Source organism: Gorilla gorilla, chromosome 4, assembly GCF_029281585.2.
Source record: "Gorilla gorilla gorilla isolate KB3781 chromosome 4, NHGRI_mGorGor1-v2.1_pri, whole genome shotgun sequence".
Lineage (NCBI taxonomy): Eukaryota > Metazoa > Chordata > Mammalia > Primates > Hominidae > Gorilla > Gorilla gorilla.
The window spans coordinates 155,121,590-155,148,601 of NC_073228.2; the positions used below are offsets into that span (position 1 = coordinate 155,121,590).

At 41.9% G+C, this 27,012-nt stretch overlaps 1 protein-coding gene across 1 annotated transcript in view; it reads right to left on the reverse strand.

The window, feature by feature from the left end:
• Positions 1-4,305: 4,305 nt before the first annotated feature.
• The window catches only part of LOC101139056 (proton-coupled amino acid transporter 3), a 29,163-nt gene continuing 6,456 nt past the window's right edge, over positions 4,306-27,012 (reverse strand). Inside the window, exons 3-10 of the mRNA XM_031011104.3 lie at positions 25,929-26,017; positions 23,113-23,208; positions 17,843-17,927; positions 16,703-16,921; positions 14,069-14,167; positions 13,503-13,669; positions 10,479-10,648; positions 4,306-6,998 (exon numbers count right to left, since the gene is read on the reverse strand). Of these exons, the coding sequence (XP_030866964.3) occupies positions 6,730-6,998; positions 10,479-10,648; positions 13,503-13,669; positions 14,069-14,167; positions 16,703-16,921; positions 17,843-17,927; positions 23,113-23,208; positions 25,929-26,017 (1,194 nt within the window). The 3' untranslated portion in view covers positions 4,306-6,729. The remainder of the gene's footprint in view (positions 6,999-10,478; positions 10,649-13,502; positions 13,670-14,068; positions 14,168-16,702; positions 16,922-17,842; positions 17,928-23,112; positions 23,209-25,928; positions 26,018-27,012) is intronic.

Below are 27,012 nucleotides of genomic sequence, written 5' to 3' on the forward strand. Positions count from 1 at the left end.
GCTATAGGGATACACACTGTCATCACTGTTGGTAGGAATGCAAGCTAGTATGACTTCTGGAGGGGAATTTGTCAGTACTTAACAAATTGCAGAAGCATTTACCCTTTGACACAACCATTTCCACTGTGGGAATTTCCCGTGACGATGCACCTCCAACAGTACAAACATACGGATGCACAAGATTACTCATTGCAGCGATGAGACTGCAAATATTGGAAGCAAAGTCATGTTCATATACACGAGAAAGCGTGAGTAAACCATGGCACCAATGGCATACCCACATGATGGAATATTATTGAGCTATAAAAAAAAAGAGGAAGATCTCTATGAATCGGTATAGTTATTTTCAAGATATATTAAATGCAAAAAGCAAAGTACAAAAAGTAGAAAGTGGTACTTTGTATGTAAGAAAGAAGGAGATGTAACAAAGCACATGTATCTGTTTGTTTATGCAAAGTAAATAAGGAAAGATTGGCCAGAAAGTAATGAGCTTTCTATGGATGGTAGGTGGGTTTAGAGTAGAAAGAAGGGAGAAATCATAACGGTATAAAGGAGGAAGGGATGGAACACTGCCGAGTGTATCTGAGTATATTTTGTGTAACTGTGACTCTTGGAGCCATAGTAATGTTTCTCATGCCCCCCAAAATAATTAAAGTCAACCAGGATATGAGGAGAGTTCAAAATGAAATACAAACAGTAACAAATGAACTTAACTGTACTTCAGGTACATAATACAACCACATTGAAGGAGGTGGGCAAGAAAAATAAGAAGTTATTGCATTTTGATGGGATGCTAGAAAGAGAAAAGGAACTGTACAGAAATACCAGAGTCTAGTTAGCAAATTTTTCACAGAAGCAGAAGTTAGTAATTCAGGAAGTATTTTATGTATATATTAGGATTGGGAAAACAAATATATGGTAGGTAATGAGAACATGGGGGACATATTGAAAGGACACAGGAACCAAATTGAATGTCCCTCAGTGGCCAAATCTTGGGCAATTTGAGCAATAAAATAATGACAATAATGGGTTATAGTCCACTGACTAAAAATACACTATAGAATCCCATACACAATGGAATCACAAATGTAGAAGGAACGATAGAAATAGAAAAAATGGCTGGGTGCAGTGGCTCACGCCTGTAGTCCCAGCACTTTGGGAGGCCAAGGCGGGTGGATCATCTGGGGTCAGGAGTTCAAGACCAGCCTGGCCAACATGATGAAACCCTGTCTCTACTAAAAATACACAAAGTTAGCCAGGCGTGGTGGCGCGCGCCTGTAATCCCAGCTACTCCGGAGGCTGAGGCAGGAGAATCGCTTGAACTGGGAGGTGGAGGTTGCAGTGATCCGGGACTGTGCCACTGCCCTCTAGCCTGGGTGACAGAGTAAGACTCCATCTCAAAAACAAACCCACAAACAAAAAAACACCATTAGGCAAACACCATAGGAATAGTTGTTGCAGACAAGAAACACCTATGAATGCTGAATTAGTGAACAGAAGTATGATGGGAAACACGATTTTGCATGGTTTTAAGATCCCTTCACAAGATACTAATTACAAAGGGAAAAACAGTCATTATAGTGAATAAGCCTGACACAAACCACCTTAACCCAGTGATCAAGTTAACATCACCACTAATAAGACATACTGATACCATGTACCTTCCAATATGATGCACTGAGAAGGGCCCAATGTCACTTCTGTGGTGTTGTCAGAAATGTGCAATCTCAGTGCAATCAGGAGAAAAGATCGGACAAGCCCAAACTGAGAGACACTCTACAAAATAACCTGCCAGTACGTTTTGAAAGTGCCAAGGCCGTGAACAATAAGGAAAGACTGAGGAACAGTCATGGACTGGAAGAGAATAAAGAAATATGATAACTAACTGCATTGTGAGATACCGATTTAGATGTTGGATTAGAAAAAGGACCAGAAATAAGATTTCACCAATGTCAATTATTTGGTTTTGATAATTGTACTGTGGTTATGTAAGATGTTAACATTAGTAAGAGCTGGGTGAAGAGTACATGGAAACTATTATTTTTGCCACCCTTTGAAAGTCTAATTTTTTTCAAAATTAAAAATAGTTTGCTGAAGTTTTCATTTTGAGAAAAAAAAGATATGAACCTTGTATTACTTAGGGTTCTGTACAGGTACAGAACTAATGGAACTAATAGAAATATATACAAAGGGGAGTTTATTAAGTATTAACTGACTTGATCACAAGGTCCCACAATAGGCCATCTGCAGGCTGAAGAGCAAGGAGAGCCAGCCCGAGTTCTAAAACTGAAGACCTTGGAGTCCAATGTTCGAGGGTAGGAAGCATTCAGCATGGGAGAAAGATGTAGGCTGGGAGGCTAGGCCAGTCTCTCTTTTCACATTTTTCTGCTTGCTTATATTCTAGCTGTGCTGGCAGCTGATTAGATTGTGCCCACCCAGGTTAATAGTGGGTCTGCCTTTCCCAGCCCACTGACTCAAATGTTAATCTCCTTTGGCAACATCCTCACAGACACACCCAGGATCAATACTTTGTATCCAATCAAGTTGACACTCAGTATTAACCAACACAAACCTGCCATCATGTAACTGCAGTACAGGAGAAGGGGGTGAACATTTATGCACAATCTGGGTTAGTGGCTGAGGTCAGAAAGGGTTTTCCTGAGGAAGTGATAGCTGAGATCTGGAAAATGAGGAGGAATTAAGCAGGTGAAGAGATGGGAGAAGAGCGTAGATGGAGGCCCAGCAGCAACGGGAAGCATGGTGCATTTGCGGAACTGGACAAAGGCTGGTTGGTGTGGCTGGAAGGAAAAGGTGTAATTGGGGCAAGAAGAAGCTGGAGAGGTGGGGAGAAGCCTTTCTTTTTTCTTTTTTCTTTTTTTTTTTTTTTTGAGATGGAGTCTCACTCTGTCACCCAGGCTGGAGAGCACTGGAGTGATCTCGGCTCACTGCAAGCTCTGCCTCCCGGGTTCACACCATTCTCCTCTCAGCCTCCCGAGTAGCTGGGACTACAGGTGCCTACCACCATGCCTGGCTAACTTTTTGTGTTTTTAGTAGAGACGGGGTTTCACCGTGGTCTCGACCTCCTGACCTCATGATCTGCCCGCCTCGGCCTCCCGGGAGAAGTCTTTTGGTTCACCCATGTCTCCCTGACCAGGAAGCCAACTTCCTAAGTTTGAGTCCACCTGAGAATTTTCCCTTTAGAGAGTCTATCTTGCCAAATAAATTTCACTTGCAATTGGGGTTGGCATGCCAGGGAGGTGTTCTGCTCCCCACCCCCTTTTTCTTCCCTTTTGAACTCAGATCTGGGAATTGCTTAAGGAGCTCCTTTGTGGGTTTGAGACAGGCACAACCTGGACTTGGCGGATAACAAGTCTTATAGATCCTTAGATTGCTGCCTGTCAGTTCCATTCCCAGGGCACTGTGGCTTATAAACCACTGCACTTGTGCACTGACTTATATCACTTTCTGGCTATCTCTTAAGGCTTCACCTTCACGTGGGTGACTTCCCCAGCCCCACACATGTAGGGCTTACGTGCTTAGCAATCTCAGTTTGTGTTCCTTAGCAATCTCAACTCTCCCATTTCTTTTTTTTCCCAATGGCCTTGTTTTCTGTTTTTTTTTGAGATGGAGTCTCACTCTTGTTGCCTAGGCTGGAGTACAATGGCATGATCTTGGCTCACTGCACGCTCTGCCTCCTGTGTTCAAACGATTCTCCTGCCTCAGCCTCCCGACTATCTGGGACTACAGGTGCCTGCCACCACACCTGGCTAATTTTTGTATTTTTAGTAGAGACGGTGTTTCACCATGTTGGCCAGGCTGGTCTCAAACTCCTGACCTCAGGTGATCCACCCACCTCAGCCTCCCAAAGCACTGGGATTACAGGCGTGAGCCACTGTGCCTGGCCTCCAATGGCCTTGTTGAAGATCTGAATTCAGCTTCTTCTTAAACTGATTGATTTTATATATCATTTCCCTTTATGCCCCAACCATTGTCCAGCTCAGTCATGTCAAGATAAATCATATTTGTCCAGTAGAGAAGTACAGTGGCAAATGATTCTGAAGGTCCTGAGGGACCTTCCCACATTCTTTGTATCCTTCTAGATCTCTCTGTTTCAACTCTTAAGTCCCAGTTTTTGCCAAAGAAGCATGTGGCAGCAGAGAATTCAGCCTGTGTTGCACAACTGGAATGACCAATTTGGGTCCTATCAGTGCTGACTGCCATCAGAAAGTGTTTTCTATACCAGGTACATGGTGATCTCTTATCTGATAGCTTACCTCCCTCATCTGATTTTTGTATATTGCTCTATTCTGCATCCAGACCTTTGTTCCAGGGTTGGCTATCTATCATCTGCAGATCATTTCATGTATGAGAAGCAGAAATCCTTACATTCCTTTTTTTTTTTTTCCAGAGGTTCTTTTGCAACCCAGGGTCTATTCACTTCATGAGGTTTGTGATAGTTTCAGAAACTGCATGCAAAACTTATGCATATATGTGAATTTTATAGAAGGAGGAGCCACAGCTTCTATTAGAATGTCAGTGAGCTGCATGAGTCCCCAAAAGTCATAAACAACTGCCTTACCTCCATTTAATTGCTCCATATTCTATAGTAAGGTTTCCATATGTTCCTCAAAGCCTTTCCTTCTCCAAGTTCATGGTCTGGATCCCAAAAGAGCAGAAACTTTTTATGGGCTGATAGCTTTCTATCTAGCGGTAGGATATTCTTCCCTACCTCTCCTTCATGATAACACAGCTACTTCACATCTCCTCTGAGAGGCTGTTGTTTGGCATCTGACCATTGGTAAATGGACGATATATTACAGAGGGGGAATGCTGCTAACTCCAGCTGAAATGCCTGTTATTCAGGCCATAGTATCAATCATCTAATAGAAGGTGAAGTTGAAAATTGATACTCTCTACAAATATTAATTATACTGTAGAGTTATACTTTCATTGGTGTTATAGTTTAAATAAAAAGCTTTTTAAAGGTGGCATTTCTTCTAGAGTGAAACAAATCATCATAAACATTTTCCCCCTTAAAATGAATTTTCTTTAGTTATGAAATCAGTATATTATTTTTTTTAAAAATGCAACAACATAGGCAAGCAAAAGAAAAAGTATAAAATTTTGGCTGGGCACGGTGGCTCACGCCTGTAATCCCAGCACTTTGGGAATCCGAGGCAGGTGGATCGCTTGAGCCCAGGGGCTTGAGATCAGCCTGGGCAGCATAGTGAGACCCTGTCTCTATTTTTAAAAATATATAAATACATAAAATAAAAAGTGTAAGATTTTACTCATAATTCAACCCACTTGGTGAAAAATTCCTATGACAATGTGCTGAGTATTCAAAATTATTTGACTGTATGTATGTAACTGATTTAAAAAATAAAAATGGAATCATGTTTCATATTCTATTTTTAGCAGCTTTATTGAGGTATAATTGACATATAATAAATGCCACATATTTGAAGTATCCAATTGATAAGTTTTGACATATGTACCCTCTTGTGAAACCATCTTCACAATCAAGACAGTGAACATGTTATCCATCCCTTCCAAAAATTTCCTCATGCTCCTTTGTAATACCTTCCTCTCACCCATCTCATCTTGCACCAACCACTGAGCTGTTCTCTGTCACTACATATTAGTTTTCATTTTCCAGGCTTTTATATAAATAGAATCATCCAGTTTGTATTCTTTTTTTGGTCTGGATTTTGTCATTCAGCATATTTATTTTAAGATTCATACATTTTATTGTGTATTTCAACAGTTTGTTTCTGTTCCTTGCTGAGGAATATTCCATTGTATGGCTACATCACAATTTGTTTATCCATTCTCTTGTTTATAGACATTTAGAGTATTTCCAACTTCTTTGCTTTTATAAGTAAAGTTACCATGAATATTTTTGTACAAGTCTTTTTATGGATATATATTTCTTTTTTCTGGAGTGGAATAGTTGGATCATATGGTAGGCATACGTTTAAGTTTTAAAGAAACTACAAGATGTTTATCAAACTGATTGTACTACTTTCTATCCACATAGCAGGGTATGGAGTTTCAGTTACTCCACCTCCTCACCAACACTAGCATGGCCAGTTTTTGTGGTTGGTGGATAAGTTAATTTCTTTTATTCACTTTCAGAATATCAGAGTTGACAGAGTCCTTAATAATCAGTTAGTCCAACTGTTCACTTCATAGACTGAGAGATGGGGAGGAACTTGCCTGAGGGCCAGTAGAAAATCAGTGGCGGAGCCAGTGGTTGGACAAAATTACTGCTGAGTTCTGTTTTTGTTCTGTCTATGACTCTTCTACTTAGAATATCTAAATAGAAAACTCCCTTCGCCCAACATACACTTTTCTAAATCTGATGCTTTAAGGGCAGCTACTGCAGTGTAGAGAAAACAGTTACTTTTGTATTTATGCTTGGTCTCTGTTTCAAGGGCTATTGGGGTAAGTGGCATCCCTTTTCCATAAAATGAGGCTGATAATATGAATAGTTGAATCTAATTTTGGTTCAGAGGTACAAAAGGCCATCCAAAAAATATAAAACCAAAAAAGGTGTAACCTGAGAGACATCAGTGCTAAGTTTTCTCATCTGCATTTCTCTTGGAAAGATAAAGACGCCACTAATTAATATAGAGATGTTGGGATTTGATGAAGGTATATAACATCCACATGGAAGTCAAACTGGGGATGGGAGGAAGGGAGAGCTATTAGAATAAAAACAGATAATTATGCATGGACACCTGTGGAGTTGGCCATGGAATGGCTGATGGGTTGGGGCAACTCATAGAGGGCTTGGTATGTCCCAAATATACACCCTAAAAGGCCCACGATGCTAATCATGATGTCCTTGGCAATGGTGACACAGCTCATGTCCTCAGAGTAAAAGATGACGATCTCCAGGAGGGCTGGGATGATGAGAGCCAGGGCGCTGCTGCTCACGGAGCCCACCAGGGAGATGACCAAGTCCAGGCGGGGGATGAGGATGGCTGAGACACCTGCAATGAAAGGAGAAATTTAGAATCACTGAATGTGCTCAGAAACAAGCCATTGCTTTGGAGCCCTAGAATTTCACAGACACCTGAGAGACCGCTTTGGAGAGGTGGGAGGGAGCCTACTGCAGGCTTGGGGAGGTCAGGCAACTCCCACCCCTGTCTTAACTAGTAATATAGATGCTCTCCTTTTATATTTTATCTACTGGATTTTTTTTTTACATATAATCTTTATTGGAAGGGCTCTTCTACCACTTATCTGTTAATAACCTCCCCACTGTAGAGATGGGGAAATCTAGATCTCTAGAAGGAATAGGACTTGTTCAAGGTCACACAGAGCTGAGATGAGAATCCACTGGGATGCCCCATCTAAGGTCCTTTTCACTCTACTATGCTGCCTCTCATGTGTAAGAAAGAACTTGGTACACAGTAGATGCTCAATAAGTGCTTGACTCTTGCCCAGGCTCAGAACCAACGTTTGTAGTATCTATATAATATAGCCTTTGTCTAGAAGTAAGGATGGATTAAAAAATGGGAGATGCTTCTGCTGCCGTCCGAATATCAACCACTTATTTTTCTATTCTTAATAGGATCTTAGTAATGAAGCAGGCCATAAAACACAAAGACAGCATTAAGCTATCCAACCCCCATCCTTCTCTTCTCTTCACACTCCTAAAATTCCATCTCTTATACACATGATGAGCATATAGTATCACAGATTTTCCAAGGGAGTCCAATTTCAATAATGTTTGAATGAGTAAATATATAATTTATATGATTTAATTTTATGCAAATTTATTATTTTAAAACAATTATTACATTGATGTATACTATATGTACATAGTTTGGGGGTACATGTGATAATTCAATATGTTTATATAATTAGTAAAGATCAAATCAGTGTACTTGGTATATCCATTATTTAAAATATTCCAATCATATGATTTTCCTATGAACAAAATAGAGAAAGCCTGTTCTGGAAAGCATCCATACAAGTTTGCTGGATCTTTAAAAAAATCACCTCTTTCTGAAATTGCTCTGACACGTCCAGTCCGAGCATAAGAGAGACTCATAGACTCTCATGGCTAGGAGTGCATTCTCCTTTGATGGGAGGTCCCTGTCCACAGCTTTCCTTCATCCAATGTTTAATAAGCCGCTTACAGAGAAAACTCAGCATCAGTCTTCCAGGAAAGCTCACAATGAGGAGGCAGAGAAGATACATGCAAGAAAAGCTATAATTCAAGGTGGAATGGAGGAAGGCCTTACGCTCCATTCTGGTCATGCCAGTCCTCTGCTCAGTGCCTTTCCATGGCTCTGCATGGCCCAAACTCCTCAGCACAATGACCCTTAGGACTTGGCCCTGACAGAGCTCTGACCTCATGTCTCAGCACTCTCCACTTCTCCAAAGGGGCCATAGGCAATACTTGCCTCAGGTCTGTGCACAGTCTGTTCCCTTCCCGTGGTACATTCTTCACTCCTCCATCTATTTGCTACTTTTTTAGGTCTTCACTGAAGTGTCACTCCACTGGAGAGGACTCCCTGGCTTGGCCAGGCTGAGTTATAGGACCCCCTTATGTGTAGAGTGTGTCTTCTACTTACGATCTTAACCATCATATGGTGCATCATCATGTCCCATCTTAACAATCATTGCAATGCACTGTAATTATTTCCTTGCATATATTTGCCACTCAACTGTAGGTCCTGTGAAGGCAGAAGCTACATCTTCTTCATTATTCATCATTGTATCCCTTGTGTCTAGCACAATGCCAGGCATGTAGTAGGTGCTCAACAAATGATTGTTGAATGAATAAAGGGTAATAGAATTGATGGATGAATAATGGACGAAGAATGGGACTTTCAGCATATATCAAAAGCAGGACATGTCATTATAAGGTCAACTGTCTCTAGTCATGCATTCCCTGATACTCAGAGGCTCCTCAGTCTTTCTTGTCAACTTACACCCTTCCTAGTAGGAATGATCGCAAACAATACTATTTACAGCTTCGTGATGTCTCAGCACAGACTGGGAACTCTAACGCCTCAAACCAAGTAGGTTTTTGCTGTTTCGGCTCATAGAACGCCTGCCATTTAAAGCTTATTATCTGATAGTATGTTCTGCTGCACAGCTCCAAGCATTGCATAGTTTCTCCTGACCCCGTACGGAGACTTGATTCCTTCAATGACTTTAAATTCTGACTCCTGGAGCCTTGAAGACTAAATTTCTCCCTTCACTTTTACAATAATCCCACAGGTGTTTAAGGATAATTGTGGAAATTTCCTGAGACTTTGCTTCTCCAGGCCAAACATCCCTTGTTGTTTTGCTCATTCCTCATGGGTCATCGTTTGTGATCCTCCGTCTAGACATGTTTCAAAGAAAGAATTCCCCAGCCCTGTTCATGAGGTTTCCCAAACACTACAACAGTGCTCATGAGTTAGTGAATGAATGAATTGAAAGGAACAGGAAGAAAGGAAGGGAGGGAGGAGAGAAGAGTACAGCCAAAAAATGATCTCTGGCTGGGTGCATGGTTCACATCTGTAATCCCAGCACTTTGGGAGGCTGAGGCAGGCAGATCACTTGAGATCAGGATTTCGAGACCAGCTGGCAAACGTGATGAAACCCCGTCTCTACTAAAAATACAAAAATTAGCCGGGCATGGTGGCAGGTGCCTGTAATCCCACCTAATCAGGAGGCTGAGGCAGGCAGATCACTTGAGATCAGGATTTCGAGACCAGCTGGCAAACGTGATGAAACCCCGTCTCTACTAAAAATACAAAAATTAGCCGGGCATGGTGGCAGGTGCCTGTAATCCCACCTACTCAGGAGGCTGAGGCAGGAGAATCTCTTGAACCTGGGAGGCAGAGGTTGCAGTGAGCCGAGATAGCACCACTGCACTCCAGCCTGGGCAACAGAGCGAGACTCTGTCTCAAATAAGTAAACAAATAAATAATCTCCAAGACTGACAAATCAGTCCCACTGAGATTTTTCCCAAAAGTTAAATCTCACTTTATGATACAGGACTTGTTCATAATTTATGATAAGAAGAAATATGGCACCATGAAAAACAGGTGCTACACAATCTGTGTTCAAATCCCAGTTTTGTCACTTAGTGTGTATGACTCAGGTGTGTTACTTAATTTATCTGGGCCACAGTTCCCTCTAATGGTAATACATTGTTAGGCTATCATCAGTATTAGATAATGTCAGTACGGTGCCTGACATATAGGATTGAATGAATGATACTTCTTCTACAAACCAGCCAGCATCTATTTTCTTTGTGTAGGCAATAGAGACAACTATAACATTTACTGTGTGGTAATTCTGTTAAGCCCTTTTTCTTCATGGGGAAAAATCGAGGTCCAGGGAGGTGAAATATCTCACCCTAGGTCACAAAGAAGGCAAGTGGCAGATCCAGTGATGGTGGGGTGGGCGCCAGCGTGGCTCCCTGTCATAGCTTTGGGTAAAGAGTGCCCTTTTATGCTACTCACAGGTTAGACAGACCAAGGCTGAGCGGACAGACAGGTCTACAAACAGTGCCCAGCTCTCTGACACTTGGGAGATGGCAAACGGGATGACGATCTCAGCTGGGACATGGAACTGGAGGGCATAGGTGAAGAAGATGCCGATAGAGTACAGCAGCTTGACTGACTGGTACAACCTGCAGACACATGAATAGGATGTGAAAGGTGATGTGGCTCCCTGGAAGGGCCATTGAGGACTCACTTACTGCTCAGAAGTTGGTATGGGTTGAGTATCCCTAATCCAAAAATCCCAAATCTGAAATGCTTCAAAATCCCAAACACTTCTGGTCCCAAGCATTTTGGATACGGGTTACTCAATCTGTACTTGTCACTGAATTATAGAACTGGCTAATGTTAGATGACTCAGGCCAGATTGGACAACAGGGCCATCTGGGAAGCTTATTAAAAGTGCATATTGCTGAAGATTCTGAGTCAGTAGGCCTGCAGCTCAGCAATCTATGCCTCTTCTTTTTTAATTTTTTAAAAGACAATAGCCGGGTGTGGTGGCTCACGCCTGTAATCCCAGCAGTTTGAGAGGCTGAGGCGAGTGGATCACCTGAGGTCAGGAGTTCGACACCAGCCTGACCAATATGGTGAAATCTCGTCTCTACTAAAAATACAAAAATTAGCTGGGCATGGTGGCATGCACCTGTAGTCCCAGCTACTCGGGAGGCTGAGACAGGAGAATTGCTTGAACCCAGGAGGTGGAGGTTGCAGTGAGCCAAAATCACACCACTGCACTCAATCCAGCCTGGGCAACAGAGTGAGACTCCGTCTCAAACAAACAAAAGAGACAATATATGCATAGAGTAAAATTCATGGTACAAAAGTCATACAGTGAAAAGCATTCCTCCCACCCTTGATTCCTAGCTTCTAGTTTCCCTTTCCATAGGCAACCATTCAGAGTTTTCTTGTGGCCCTTCTAGAAATGATTGGTGTTTGTACATGCTCATACAGAATGTAGGAACATACATGCACATCCACACACGCACATGCATACACATATGCATATACACAAGTAGACTCCTCTTTTATTTACCCAATATTTCTTTTCTTTTTCTTTTTCTTGTTTTTTTTTTTTTTTTTTTTTTTCTTTTTGAGACGCAGTTTCGCTTTTATTGCCCAGGCTGGAGTGCAATGGTACGATCTCACTTGATCTTAGCCAAAAGGCCGAGAAGCGATGCAATGGTATGATCTCAGCTCACCACAACTTCCGCCTCCCGGATTCAAGCAATTCTCTTGCCTCAGCCTCCTGAGTAGCTGGGATTACAGGCATGTGCCACTATGTCCAGCTAATTTTATATTTTTAGTAGAGACGGGGTTTCTCTATGTTGGTCTGGCTGGTCGCGAACTCCCAACCTCAGGTGACCCGCCCTCCTTGGCCTCCCAAAGTGCCGGCATTATAGGCGTGAGCCACCACGCCTGGCCGTCTCACCCAGTATGTCTTGAAGATTGTTCCCTGCCAGTACACATAGATCTGGCTCTTCTATTTAATAGCTGGTTGATATGCCAATTGCTTGGATATGCAATAATTTTAAAAATCAGTCACCAATTAATGAATATTTAGATTGTGCTTAGACTTTTCCCAAGTAAACAATACTGCACAGACTATCCTTGTACATATATTAATGCACATATAATATACAAACTTAGAAGTTAAACTGCTGGGTAAAAGTCTACATGATTTAAAATTTTGATAGCTGTTGACATATTGCCCATTTGCTGTCCTAGTGTATAAAAAGACCTGCTTTACCACGTCCTTGCCTAAACAGTGTGTCGATGCATGCATCTTTGCCCTTGTATTTATTTTTTTAACTCACATTTCTATTACCTTTCTTTCTTTTTTTTGAGACTGAGTCTTGCTTTTGTCACCTAGGCTGGAATGCAATGGCGCGATCTCGGCTCACTGCAACCTCCGCCTCACAGGCTCAAGCAATTCTCCTGCCTCAGCCTCCTGAGTAGCTGGGATTACAGGCTCACGCCACCATGCCCAGCTAATTTTGATATTTTTTAGCAGAGATGGGGTTTTGCCATGTTGGCCAGGCTGGTCTCGAACTCCTGACCTCAGGTGATCCACCTGCCTCAGCCTCCCAAAGAGCTGGGATTACAGGCATAAGCCACTGCCCCTGGCCTTCTAGTATCTTTCTGAGCATCTCTTTATCTGGCCATCTGGCCATTTTTTTTTTATTTGCCTGTGAAATACCTGTTCTGCCCTTTGCCCATTTCTCATTGGGTTGTTGGTCTTTTTCTTATTGGGAAGGGATATTTGTTTAAGGCTTTCCTGGAGAACCTGATGACTAGTGAGGTTCACACCAGCAGGTGTGAAGTCCTGATGGAGCTCAACACCCATGTTTTCTAGCTGAGGTCCCAGGAAGGAAAGTGCCCTGTCCAAGGCAGCTAGTGACAGCCCAAATTACCCAGAGCAAGAACAGCATATTAGGATGATATCTTGAGTAAAATAAGGCACAACTTCAAAGAAACTCCACATTTATTGTCTCATCTAGTCATTATCATAACACAGCAAGGTGGGTGGGGATGGTTACATTTTTCTCATTCTACAGCTCTGGATTTGTGGGAAATAAATGCACCATCATCCTACTCACCTTGGAAAAATGAAGGCTGTGGGGATGCATAACAATGATAATAGCTAACGCTCATGAATGCTTACCACGTGCTAAGCACTTTTCTAAGCATTATCTGTGTATTAATCCAATTATTCCCCACCTTCACTGCATCAGGTAGCACAGCAGTTGTTTGTGCTGTTCACCAAATACTTCCAGGCACATGGCAGAATTGCACTTCCCTGCCCCCTTGGAGTGAGGTGCAGCCATGTGGCTTGCTTTGACTGATGCAGTGTGAGCAGGAGAGACATATGTCACTTCCAGTGATGGATTACCAGCTTCATGGCTCAGCTTTGCTGTGCTCTCTGCTATGACAACCAGAACAGATCCCGTGTCTCTCCCTATCTCACCTGAGGTGGGCAGGACATACCAGCAATTGGGCAAGTTGAGGGTGATGCTGGCCTGGGTGTCTGACCCAAACTTCATGTAGCCCAGTGTCCCCAGTAAGATATAGAGGATGATGACAATTGACATCCCCAAGTACAGAACAAAAGAAAACTGCTGTGGATGCTTCATCTGGTTTTTGAGAGGCAGAACCTGGAGGGAAAAAAAAAAGTTGGGAAAGAAAAGGTAGAAAGAGATGTGGCCCATTGTGAAGGAGAGGGTTCCCGTACAAGCACAGATGTCCTTCCCCAGGTGGGCCCAGTATCAGAAAGGGGCCTCTCCACATGGCCACACTCCTTTCATTTTCTCTCACGCTTTCTATTGTCAGGAATGCCCTACTTAGTCTTGGTTGATTAGTAAATTCTCAGTCTTCAACGCTTAGCGTGGTATATTAGAGCAGTAGGGACCCTGTATGTGGGTACAGACTTTCCCTTCACCAGAAGATCAGAGTCTGCACCTTTTCATAAATACTATTTATTTAGACATCTGCAACTACAGTTGGCCACTATAGAGAGCGCTAGGGACCATTCGCGTGAACCCCATCAATCTTACCATACCGACGCCTTCAAATGTGAAGATGGCTGTACCAAAGAACAGCAAGAAGGTCTTCCAGTTTGCCATCAAGGGTAGGTTGCTGGGATATGGAATCCCCTAAAAGAAAGTGGGAGAAGCACATTGGTGTTGTTATGGTGTCGAAGTCATCCCAAATCTTTGCCTGGTAGAAAGCTGGGTCACACCTGACCTCAACAGAGAAAATCAGAAGATACCTAGACCTCAGTCAGCCTTCTAATCTTTTAAATACGATTATTTATTCATTTATATTGTGCTAAAATACACATAACATTTTACCATTTTAACTATTTTAAGTGCACAGTTCAGTAATATGAAGAACATTCACATTGTTGTGTACCCATCACCCCTATCCATCTCCAGAACATTTTCATCACGCCAAATGGAAACTCTTTATCTATCAAATAATAACGCCCCACTACCCAGCCTCCTGGCAACATCTGCTCTACTATCTGTCTCTATGAATTGGACTATTCTAGGTACCTCATGTAAGTGGAATCCTATCATATGTATCGTTTCTGTGCCTGGCTTATTTCATTTAGCTTTAGTGTCCTCAAGGTTCATCCACACTATGGTATGTGTCAGTGTCTCCTCACTTTTTAAGGCTGAATAATATTCCACTCTCTATATAGACACCAAATTGTGTTCATCCTTTCATCACTTACTTGGACACTTGGATTATCCCACCCTTTGGCTACTGGGAGCCTGCTTATCTCTACGTGTGGAGAAAGTGGAACACAGAGGAGAGGGGAATTGCCCAAGGTCACTATGCAAGTTAGTGGCACAGCCCAGATAAGAATTCAGGTCTCCTGTTTCCCAGCCCTCTAACATGTCTCTCCCACACTTCTTTCAGGGCTGTGCAGTCCACTAGTTAGTATAGCAGCTCTCGTGAATCTACGGGGAATGATTATGTTAATAGATTTCTATGGTGGGTAGAATAATGGTTCCCCAAAGATGTTCACATCCTAATCCCCAAAAGATGAGAGTATGTTATGTTACATGGCAAGGGAGAATTAAGTTTTTAGATGGGATTAAGGTTTCCAATCAGCTGACCCTAAAACAAGGAGATGATCCTGGATTACTCGGGTGGGACAAGCATCCTTAAAAGTGGAAGAGGGAGTCAGAAGGGGAAGACCAGAGGGAAGGCAGCATGAGAAAGACTTGGCTTGAGGCTGCTAGCTTTGAAGATGGAAGGGGGCCTGAGCCAAGGCACACAGGCAGCCTCTACAAAGCTGGAGAAGACAAGAGAACAGATTCTCCCCTGGAATCCAGAAAGGAATGCTGCTCTGCCGCACATTAAGTTCAACCTAGCGAGACTCAAGCACTGGAAAATAAATTTGTGTTTTTTCAAGCCACTAGATTTGTGGTAATTTATCACAGCAGCAATATGAAATGAATACAGCCCCAGAGACTTTCACTCAAGAAAATGAAAGTATAATGGTGGGATTTCATGGTCTGCGATAATGGAGCATGGACATGGGAGGCAGTCTGAAATTCATGAAAGAATTACTTTATCAATTTCCTTGTCTGTAAGTTGCGGATAAAGATACTATAGTTGTTCCTTGGTCTCCATGGGAGAACTAATGTTCCAGGACCTCCCGTGGATACCAAATCTGCAAATGCTCAAGTCCTTGATATAAAATGGTATAGTATTTTCATATAACCCATGCTTATTTTTTTTTGAGACAGTCTTGCTCTGTCACTCAGGCTGGAATGCAGTGGTGTGATCATAGCTTACTGTAGCCTTGACCTCATGGGCTCAGGTGATCCATCCACCTCAGCTTCCCAAGTAGCTAGGACTACAGGTGCAAGCCATCATGCCCCACTAATTTTTTAATTTTTTGTAGAGGCAGGATTTTGCTATGTTGTCCAGCTGGTCTTGAACTCCTGGGCTTAAGCAATCCTCCCACCTCAGCCTCCTCAAGTGCTGGGATTACAGGTGTGAGCCACTGTGCCTGGCCAATAGTTATTAGACCTAGTTGTTTCTTAACTTGTATGATTTTTTATTGTTGTATATTTTTAGTGTTTTTTTTCTCCCAATAGTTTCCATTTGTGATTGTTCAGATCCATGGATGTGGAAATCGTGGATACAGAGTGCCAGCTTTACTTCCAAAATAGTATTGCGAAGGTTCAATAAGTTAATGTATGTAAATAATTTGGCACCAAGTAAATAAAATTCCTTTATCATCTGTATTTCTTTTGTCCATCTACCACTTTTACAATTTTTTTGGTGATTTGATTGATGTTTTTCTCTCCAAGTAAATGCAGCTTCCATGAGAGCAGGCACCCTATTTATTTTTGCTGACCACTGAGTCCCTGGCCCCTTGCACAATGCCTGGATTGCAGAAGGTATTCAGTAATTATTTGTTGAATGACTCATTATTATCCAATGTGACGATCATGATGATGATGAGGATGTTGATGACAATGATGATGATAATAATTAGCTTTTACAACTTGTGGGACAGAAGTGTTCCTAGATGTCATGTTGGCAGGGGCTGCTCAGAGCAGAGGATCACCTTCCCCAGCTTCACCTGCCCATCATGATAACAAACCCTCCTCCCCAGGTGTTTCAGAGACCCAGGACCCTGATCCTTTCTTCCCTATGGCACAGACCTGCATGATATACTCAAAGATTAGAGCCATGCTCCCCAGGGTGGTGATGTTGGCCAATGTCGAGAAGACGGACAGCACCTTGAGGTTCTGGATAAACACCAACAGGATCAGGAAGGGCAGGATTATCAGCATGTAGAAACGAATGTCCAGGATGGGGGTCAGCGTCAGAATCTCCCTGGGCTGGCAGATGTTGGAGGTCACGTGGGCTTCTTCCACCATCTGACATAAAGCACAATGACAGGCAGTGTGGTTGCTACGTAAAACACAGGACACCAATCACATTTGAATTTCAGGTAATTAATGTAAATTTTTAGTATAAATATGCCCCAAATATTGCATAAGACACGCTCATAGTAAAACAAAATCACTACTTATCTGAAATTCTATCATAACTGGGTGTCATATATTATTATTTGCCAAATTGGGCAACCGTGTCGGGCCCATGATTGTGACAACCAGAAACTCTTAGAATCATAAAATCTCAAGGCTTTGAGGTTGTTATCTACTCAAACCTTTTCTTCTCCACAAAATGAGTTTCTTTCATACATCCAGAGAAAGGGAATTCATCACACAAGAATATCCTCTTCAAATTTAGATAGCCCTAAAACCTGGGAAGCTCTAAATATTGGTCAGTATCCATCTGCTTGAATATTCCATCTACAATACTTGTCACAGTTCTTTCTGGCTGTTTGGGTGCGCAAAAACAAGGATGCTCCCTCTAATCCGCAAAGCCAAGAAAGAAGGCTGTGGTTGATTTGTAATGTCTGATAGGAATGCAATAAGGGGAAGGTGGCAGCTTGTTGGCCTTGTATAGTTAGACATCTTCTACATGACAACCTTGAGATACTCAAAGTAAATGTCACCAGTGTTTTTCAGGCTAACAATTATCATTGATTTCTGATTGGACATGATTGCAGGCCTCTCTTTCTACCCTGGTTACACTCTTCAGAAGTTACTTCAGCTCATCTATCCTTTCAAAATGTGATTCCCAGGACTGAGAGAGCTCCCAAGCATGGTCTGATCTAGGAGTAGAAATGAAGTTCTCTCCTCCCATGACCCTAACACAATACTTTTGCTAATGTAGCCTCAGCAGCAGGAGGTCTGCTTTTCTCCCACTCTGCCCAGAAGAGGCCTCTTTACCTGTTGTAAATTGTCTGCCATAAACATAAAATAAACACTGCAGAAGCCCAGCTGGGTGATGACTAATAAGAAGCTGACAGTGTACCTGGGAAGGAAAGGAAGAGGCAGACAGAGGGAGGAAACAAAAACTAAAATTATTTCTTAAGAATGTTTATTATTTGAAACAATTATTTTTGTTATTATTTTTAAAATTTTCCCTACTTTCTTTTATTTTGAAATTTTTTTAAGCCAAAAAGTTGAAAGAATAGTATAATTAACATCCATGTACCCTTTAACTAAATATACCAGTTGTTAATTTTTGGCCCCAAATTGCATTACATATATATATATGTATATATATACATATACATATACATGTATATGTGTATACATATACATATATGTATATATACATATACATGTATATGTGTATATATACATATATGTATATATACATATACATGTATATGTGTATATATACATATATGTATATATACATATACATGTATATGTGTGTATATATACATATATGTATATATACATATACATATATATGTGTATATATATACATATGTATATGTATATATATACACATATATATGTATATGTATATATACGTATATGTATATGTGTATTCATTCGTCTATACACGCACACACACCACATGCACACACACACACATACACACGCAATTTTTTTCAGAATCATTTGAAAGTCAATTGCAGGTCACTTTGGAAGGTCAAGGCAGGTGGATCATTGAGGTCAGGAGTTCAAGACCAACCTGACCAACATGGTAAAACCCCGTCTCTACTAAAAATACAAAAATTAGCCAGGTGTGGTGGCAGGCACCTGTAAATCCCAGCTACTCAGGAGGCTTGGGCAGGAGAATTGCTTGAACCCTGAAGGTGGGGGTTGCAGTGAGCTGAGATGTTGCCACTGCACTCCAGCCTGGGTGACAGAGCCAAATTCCATCTCAAAAAAAGAAAAAAAAGAAAAAGTCAATTGCAGGTATCCTAACACTTAAACCCTAAATTCTTAAGACTGTAATAGCCAGAAAATCAACTTCAATATCTTCATATATATACATATATACAGTTTCTATTTTATACATATATACAGTTTCTATTTTAAATACACTCATTCATTGGTATCCAGGACCCCCATACAAATTCAAAATCTGCAGATGCTTCCCTCTTACATAAAAATGAGTTAGTATTACACCAATTCTCTCCAAAGTACCTTTTGTAGTTATTTTATTTTTTAATTCAGGATCTAATGAAGGTTTGTATATTGCATTTGGCTACATCTCTAGCCAAGTGGGAGGATCACTTGAGCCCAGGAGGTTGAGGCTGCAGTGAGCCATGATCATACCACTACACTCTAGCCTGGGAAACAGAGTGAGAATCTGCCTCAAAAAAAAAAAAAAAAGAAATTATTGTTAATTTTGTAAGAGATGATGATGGTATGATGATTATACTTTTTAAAGTTATTATCTGTTAGAGCTACATACTGAATTATTTTATTTTATTTTATTTTTTGAGACAGAGTCTCAGTGTGTTTTCATCACATTGGCTTTGTTTGAAGAGTATAGGCCAATTGTCTTATAGAACGCCCCACATTGCGGGCTTGTATGATTGCTTCCTCGTGATTAAATTCAGGGGAGCACTTTTAGCAAGAATACTACAGAGGTGATAGTTTTGCACCTCTATTTCATCATATTGGGAGGCACATGATATCCTGTTGTTTTGCTTTGTTGGTGACTGCCAGATCTCCTATTGGAAATGTACATTTTCCCTTTGTAATCTGTGGGGTAAAACTTTGAGATGGCATGATTATCCTGTTCCTCAAACCAATGGTTTTACCATTCACTGATGTTCCTTGCTTGAATCATTGGTGGTTGCAAGGTGGTGGTTTTCTAAGTCTATGTATCATTTCTTCTAAATTTATTAGCTGGTTTTTAAGAGAGATATATTGTTTTCTCCTCTTTTTTTGGCATCACAACAGACACATGTTAATTATTTCTAAATTTAATATCTTATACTCTGTTATTGCCATTATTCTTTTGGGTTCTTAAATTACTCCAAATTTGGAGATGCATTTTTCTAAAAGAACAAAAATATGTTCCTTTACTTAGATTATAATGTTTAGATAAGGGCTTTTCAAAATTGCTTGTAGTATCAACCAATTTGTTGGTTGAGGCCTATGTTAAAAATACAGGCTTCTGGTTCTCATATCATCCTATTGAGTCAGAATCTTGGCAGTGTCACATGTGACTTCAGAATAATATCTTTTTCTGTCTATCTTAGGAAGATTTTCAAACATATAGAAAAGCAATGAATAATTTAATGAATATAACGAGAATTTAACGAGAATAATTTAATGAATTCACATGTGCTCATCCCAGCTTCAACAATGAACTTTTTGCCACTTGTTCTCTATCTCTTCAGCCCCATCACACACATACTGAATTTGTCGGTGTATTTGTAGCAAACCAGAGACCCCAAGTTATTTCACCTGTAAATAATTCAGTATGGGCCCGGCGCGGTGGCTCACGCCTGTAATCCCACCACTTTGCGAGGCCGAGGCGGGCGGATCACGAGGTCAGGAGATCGAGACCATCCTGGCTAACACGGTGAAACCCCATCTCTACTAAAAATACAAAAAATTAGCCGGGCATGGTGGCGGGCGCCTGTAGTCCCAGCTACTCAGGAGGCTGAGGCAGGAGAATGGCATGAACCCGGGAGGTGGAGCTTGCAGTGAGCCGAGATCACGCCACTGCACTCCAGACTCTGTCTCAAAAAAAAAAAAATAATAATAATTCAGTATGTAGCTGTAATAGATAATAACTTTAAAAAGCATAATAATCATACCATCATCATCTCTTACAAAATTAACAATAATTTCTTTTTTTTTTTTTGAGACAGATTCTCACTCTGTTTCCCAGGCTAGAGTGTAGTGGTGCAGTCATGGCTCACTGCAGCCTCAACCTCCTGGGCTCAAGTGATCCTCCCACCTCAGCTTCCTGAGTAGCTGGATCCACAGGTGTGTGCTACCAGGCCTGGCTATTTAAAAAAAATTTTTGTGGAGATGGGGTCCCACCATTTTGCCTAGGCTGTCTTGACACCTGGTCTCAAGAGATCCTCCCACCTTGACCTCTCAAGGTGTTGGGATTACAGGCATGAGCCATTGTGCTTGGCCAATAATTTCTTTATACCATCTAATATTCAGTCCGTATTCAGATTTCTCCAATTCTCTCAAAAATATCTGTCTTACAGTTGGTTTCCAAACAAGTCTACACATTGTATTTTGTTAAGTCTCTTAAGTTTTTTAAACTGCTATATTCCCCTTGCCCTGTTTATTTTTTCCTTGCAACTTTTAATTTTTTGTTTGCTGCTGAAGATACCAGATCATTTGTCCTGTAGTATATCCTATTTTTTCTATTTGGTTATAGTGACTTCCTCATGATGCTATTTATCTTGTTCCTCTATCCCCCGTGCTTCCTATAAATGGATATTAGATCTAGTGGCTTGAATAAATGGAGGTTTCAAATTTATTTTTGAAATATCAGAGGTGGTACTACTCCGTACTCCCTACTGTGGGCTATTATGAGACACACATAGCTAGCTGTCATGTATATAAATATGAGATGCTAAGATGAGTACATGGAGTCAGGTAGCATCAGTGCATTCTCCCTCTAGAAAGCTTCCCAGTGACCATTCCTCTAACAGCTTGAGCATCCATTAATGACCATTGCCTCCATGGAATGGGCAGTTTTTGTTTGTTTGTTTGTTTGTTTGTTTGTTTTGAGATGGAGTCTCACTCTGTCACCCAGGCTGGAGTGCAATGGTGCGATCTCGGCTCACTGCAACCTCTGCCTCCTGGGTTCAAGTGATTCTCCTGCCTCAGTCTCCTGAGTAGCTGGGATTACAGGCACCCACCACTAAGCCTGGCTAGTTTTCATATTTTTAGTGGAGACAGGGTTTCGCCATGTTGGTCAGGCTGGTCTCAAACTCCTGACCTCAGGTGATCCACCCACCTCAGCCTCCCAAAGTGCTGGGATTACAGGCGTGAGCCACCACACATGGCCAAGGAATGGGCAGTTTTTAATCAAGCTCCTCAGGTATCTCTTAGTAAATTAAAGATGACAAATTATTACTTTAAATATTTTTTAAATGTTTCTAACTCTTTCTCATGACCTCATCTAATTATTAGAGTGGCTCCTGATCAGGAGATCAATGACCTACTGAGAATCCCGAGAGAGGAGCTGCAAAGGAATCTTAGCAGCCACAATTTGACTCACTACCTCCTGAGGGACTTTGCTGGGGAAGGCTCCAATGTTAGGTTCTTGGTCAAATCTCTGCTCCACCCATATCAATGTCCATGCCTTTGGATATGTTACTTTATCTTTATAAGCCTCATATTTCCAGGACAATAAAAACCCACCCTGCCTACCTCACAAGGCTGTTGAGAGGAACAGAGGAGCTAAGACATAGAAAACCATTTTGTACACCGTTAACTTTTTATCAAGGCAGGGAACAACCTGAATGTTCACCTTAGGGGAATAAGCAAATGAAACGGATATACATCCACACTAGGGAACACTGTGAGCCTTAAAAAATAATGAGGTAGGCTGGGCGAGGTGGTTCACACCTATAATCCCAGCACTTTGGGAGGCCGAGGCAGGCGGGTCATCTGAGGTCAAGAGTTCAGGACCAGCCTGGCCAACATGGTGAAACCCTGTCTCTACTAAAAACACACAAAGTTAGCCAGGCGTGGTGGCACACGCCTGTAATCCCAGCTACTCAGGAGGCTGAGGAAGGAGAATTGCTTGAACCCAGGAGGCGGAGGTTGCAGTGAGATGAGGTCGCGCCATTGCACTCCAGCCTGAGCAACAAGAGTGAAACTCTGTCCCTCCCCCCCAAAAAATGAGGTTCATTTATATGTTCCAACATGAAAAAATAGGGATATACTGTTAGATGAAAAATCAAATTTTCAGAAATTATCCTAAGTAATGTATAAGAAAATAGAAAGCAAATTATGTACTTCCATTCACACACATATATTGATGTACATGTAGAGAAAAAAAGTCTAAAGGAATATTTACTAACTAGATTTCAATGATTACCTTATGGGTACAGAGTGAGATGGGGGATGGGGTTATCGAGGTGATTCTCTATATTGTTTGATAGTTTACAATAAGAGCATATTCATTTAAAACCTGTGTAAGTAGAAATAAAGAAAAGTGATATGATGATTTTTGTTGTTACTACTACGACATCTGTGACTACTACCTTCCCCACACTGCATGGGCCCTCAGCCAGGTGTTCGGGCAGGTTTCAAGGCCGTACATCGTGGCCTCTCCATAGTTCACAAAAGTCTTTTGCAGTCTAGGGGGAAAGAACAAACAATGCATAATTTAAAACATTTTTGTTAAAGGTACAGTTTTCTCCCAAAGTGAGTGATTTTTATGTATTTGTGTGTGAGCATGAAGCCTTCTGTCAATTTTCTCACAGTGATCTACTTTATACTTTAACAACTTTCAGGAGTTTGCCTTTTTTTCCCTTTTTGCAATTATCCCTTTAAGCACAAATATTTAACTGACTATCATTGGATTTATTCTTCTTGAGTAAGCGGTAGCTGTGCATTGACGTAGATCTGCAAAGCAGGAAAGGGGATATGGAGGGGAAGAGGAGGAGGGAGGGGAAGAGGTGGTGTGGGTGTGGCCAGGCCAGTGATTCCCTCCTTCCCATTGCTGATGGTGTCAGAACACTTGAGATCCTGGCCTGGGCCAGACCCCTCAGAAAGGTGATACTCGGGATCCTGCCCAGCCCCCTGTAGGATGTGATGCCCAAGTTCCAGCCTATTCCTCTTCCCATGTCCCTCTTTCTCAACCCTTTTAAGGGTGGAGCAGACCCTGCTGCAGAAACACCTTTGGCTGGAGCAAGTGGAAACAGCAGCAGGTTGCCCAGATCCTGGAAGCACGGCATAAATTGCAGGACTGAGGGGAACAGGTGGGAGAGAGGAAGGGCTCCAGCCTTCTTCAGATACCAGAGTTTAAATCCCAACATGACCCTCGGGTAACCAGACATGTAGAGCCAGTCTCTTGAGATCTCTGGGCCCCAGTTTTCTTCACATGCAGTCTGGATTTTGGGGGAAGAGACAGTGAGAGACGGATATAGAGATGTGCTGGAACATGGCATTTTTGTTACTGCTCACTGTGATAGGCATTTTCAATACAAATGAGGTCACCTTGCATAGAACTGGCAACCATATGAATCTGAGGGTTGCAAATTCAGAAGCTATGGGATCAGACAGGTACTGGTGATCTGGTGGGTGACAGGGGCTGAGTATAAGAGACAGTAGGGAGCATTGGAGACTATGGCAAACCAGAATAACACATCCCATTGTAAAAGGGATTGCTCAGGACTTGCCTCTAGAAGCACATCTAAAAAATGAAGGCTCAGAAGCAGTCGGTTGTCTAACTGATTAAGAAGGCAGAGTTTTTTTGTTTTGTGAATGTGAATGTGAAATCTCCAATTCACATTTTGTGAATGTGAATTTTTTTTTTTTTTTTTGAGACAGAGTTTTCACTCTTGTTGCCCAGGCTGGTGTGCAATGGCACGATCTCGGCTCACCAAAACCTCCGCCTCCCGGGTTCAAGCGATTCTCCTGCCTCAGCCTCCCGAGTAGCTGGGATTACAGGCATGCGCCACCACGCCTGGCTAATTTTGTATTTTTAGTAGAGATGGGGTTTCTGTATGTTGGTCAGGCTGGTCTCGAACTCCTGACCTCAGGTGGTCTGCCTGCCTCGGCCTCCCGAAGTGCTGGGATTATAGGTATGAGCCACTGCACCCGGCCGAAATCTCCAGGGTTTAAACATTGACTAAAAAATAAAACTGTGAAGTCCCCCAAAACATAACCGAAGGCCATAGCCAACTCTCAGGCCATCACTCTGCAACCTCTATATTAGAAAAAATAAAAGACAAGTCATCAGAGAAAAGAAAAATCAGGGAAAGGCTTTCAGAAGTGGCCTGATGTCAGAAGCTTATCTGGTGATATAATAATCCCAGAAGGCTTGAGGGAAGAGAAGATTTGCAAAATGGTTAACAATGGAGTCACAGTAGGTCTCTGAATACTGGCTCTGCCACTTCCCAGCTATATGACCCTGGGCAAGGCATTTAAACCTCAGTTTACTCATCTGTAAAATGGGAATAAAAATAGTGCCTCTCATAGACTTACTGTGAGGAGTAAACAAGGCTTGCAAGGCTCTTGGCATGATAACCGCAGCGTAATTGCACAATACATTTAACTACGGAATGAGTAAATGCTCTTAAAAGCGTTTTGTGAGCAGGAAAGTGCTCTGAGAGTTAGGTGTGACTGATATGTACTCCAGGTACACCTATTTGGGTTATGATAGTTAGGCTTTATGGAGAGTTTTATTTACTGTCCCTACTTTGACTTTTGAGACCTTTCTTCACATTTACGAGGACCTATTTGGTTTTGCATGCCTTGGGAGTAGCTGAGCGCTGTGGATCTCTGCATTCTTTGTTTTTACTGCATTTGTCTTTTCTTTCTGAAATTGTTTTTGCATTAAAGTTTCAAATACATAAACATTGATTCTTATAAGTATGCTTTGATAATGACTGAAATCATTGTGAATGCTTCTTTTTAGTAAGTATGCTTTTTACTTTTACTAACATTGCATGGAACAAATTACCCTGACAAGGTGTGGGTATTGGAGTGGGAGAAGGTTGGGGGTGGGGAGGCTAAAAGGAAGAGAAGAAAGTCTCTGTCTCAAATAAATAGAGTAATTTATATAGTGCTTTTGCATCTTTTATCACTTTCGATGCTTTCAGTTAAGGAGATCTGGGCTCAGGGGGATGCAGGAATTTGACAGTCATCCAGCTTGTTAGCAGCAGCGTTGGATCTGTGCCTAGAGTCTCTAATTGGGACTCTCTGTCATGCTCTCCTTGCCTTCATAGAATCCAGAGTGGTAGGAAGGTGGCCTGGAGCAGTGGCCGAATTAATTGGGTCAGTGGTCAAAAGAAGCGCAACACACCCTCAGAGGGGCCCCAGTGCTGGAATGAGAGAGAAGCAGGCCTCTGACCTCTGGCTGAGGTGTTGAGCACAGTTCAACAGGATGACCATGCAGTGCACGGTGAGGACCCCAATGGCCAGAAGGCTGACAGGACCGACCTGGAGGGGAGAGGAGAGAGGGGGAAGTGAGCCAGAAATGATCACTCCCATTCCCTGGCCCTCTCACAGTCTGCGTGCTGGGGCCTGTTGCATAATAAAACTGTCTTTCGGGTGACAGACCCAGCCTGAATGTCCTCACGCTCCCAGATGCTAGAATTTGAATGCTCTTCTTAGCATCCCTGTAGAGTGGCTGCCCAACTTCTGCTAGGATACTTCCAGTGACAGAGGGCTCATTACCTTCCCACATAGCCCATGCATTTTCTCATTTTCCTTGAGTTCTACCAGTTTAGAGTCCCTCGTGGGAAATTTATTTTGTCTGACACAACCTGGCCCTCACTTCCTCCAAGATGATTGAGGGCCAAGGTGTTCTTATGACTCAGTTATCTTCCTCTAGTACAGAGTTTATCAACAGGTACCCTATTGACATTTTGGGGCAGATAATTATTTGTTATCAGGAGCTGTCTTTTGCATTATAGGATGTTTAGCAGCTTTCCTGAGCCTCTACCCACTAGGTGTCAGAGACTCTTCCCCCAGATTGTGGCAACCAAAAATGCCTGTAGAGATTGTAAAGGTCTTTGGCTAGGGTAGCAGGGGCTGGTGCAAAATGATCCCAAGTTGGGGATCACTACTGTAGTGTGTTTAATTTGTCAAATTCCTTTTAAAAAGTGGGGCTGATTATTAATTATATCTTCCAGAGGTGATCAGAAGGGTATAAACAGGGACCCTCTCATATCCTTTGTTCTGAACACTTGTGTCTTTATAGATGTGACCTATCACAAAGACATAAATGAGGGATCAAGAGCACCACTAGACTCCACTGGAATGCAGGCTTCATGCGGCAGAGACTCTCATGTCTTGTTTGCTTCTATATTCCCAGGGGCTACAAATGCACAGGGTAGATAGGTGCTCAATAAATATTTCTCAAATGAATCATGGCCAGAGGTTCTGGTGGGAGATGAAAGGTAAAGAAATCATCTAATGACTCTGAGGAAGCA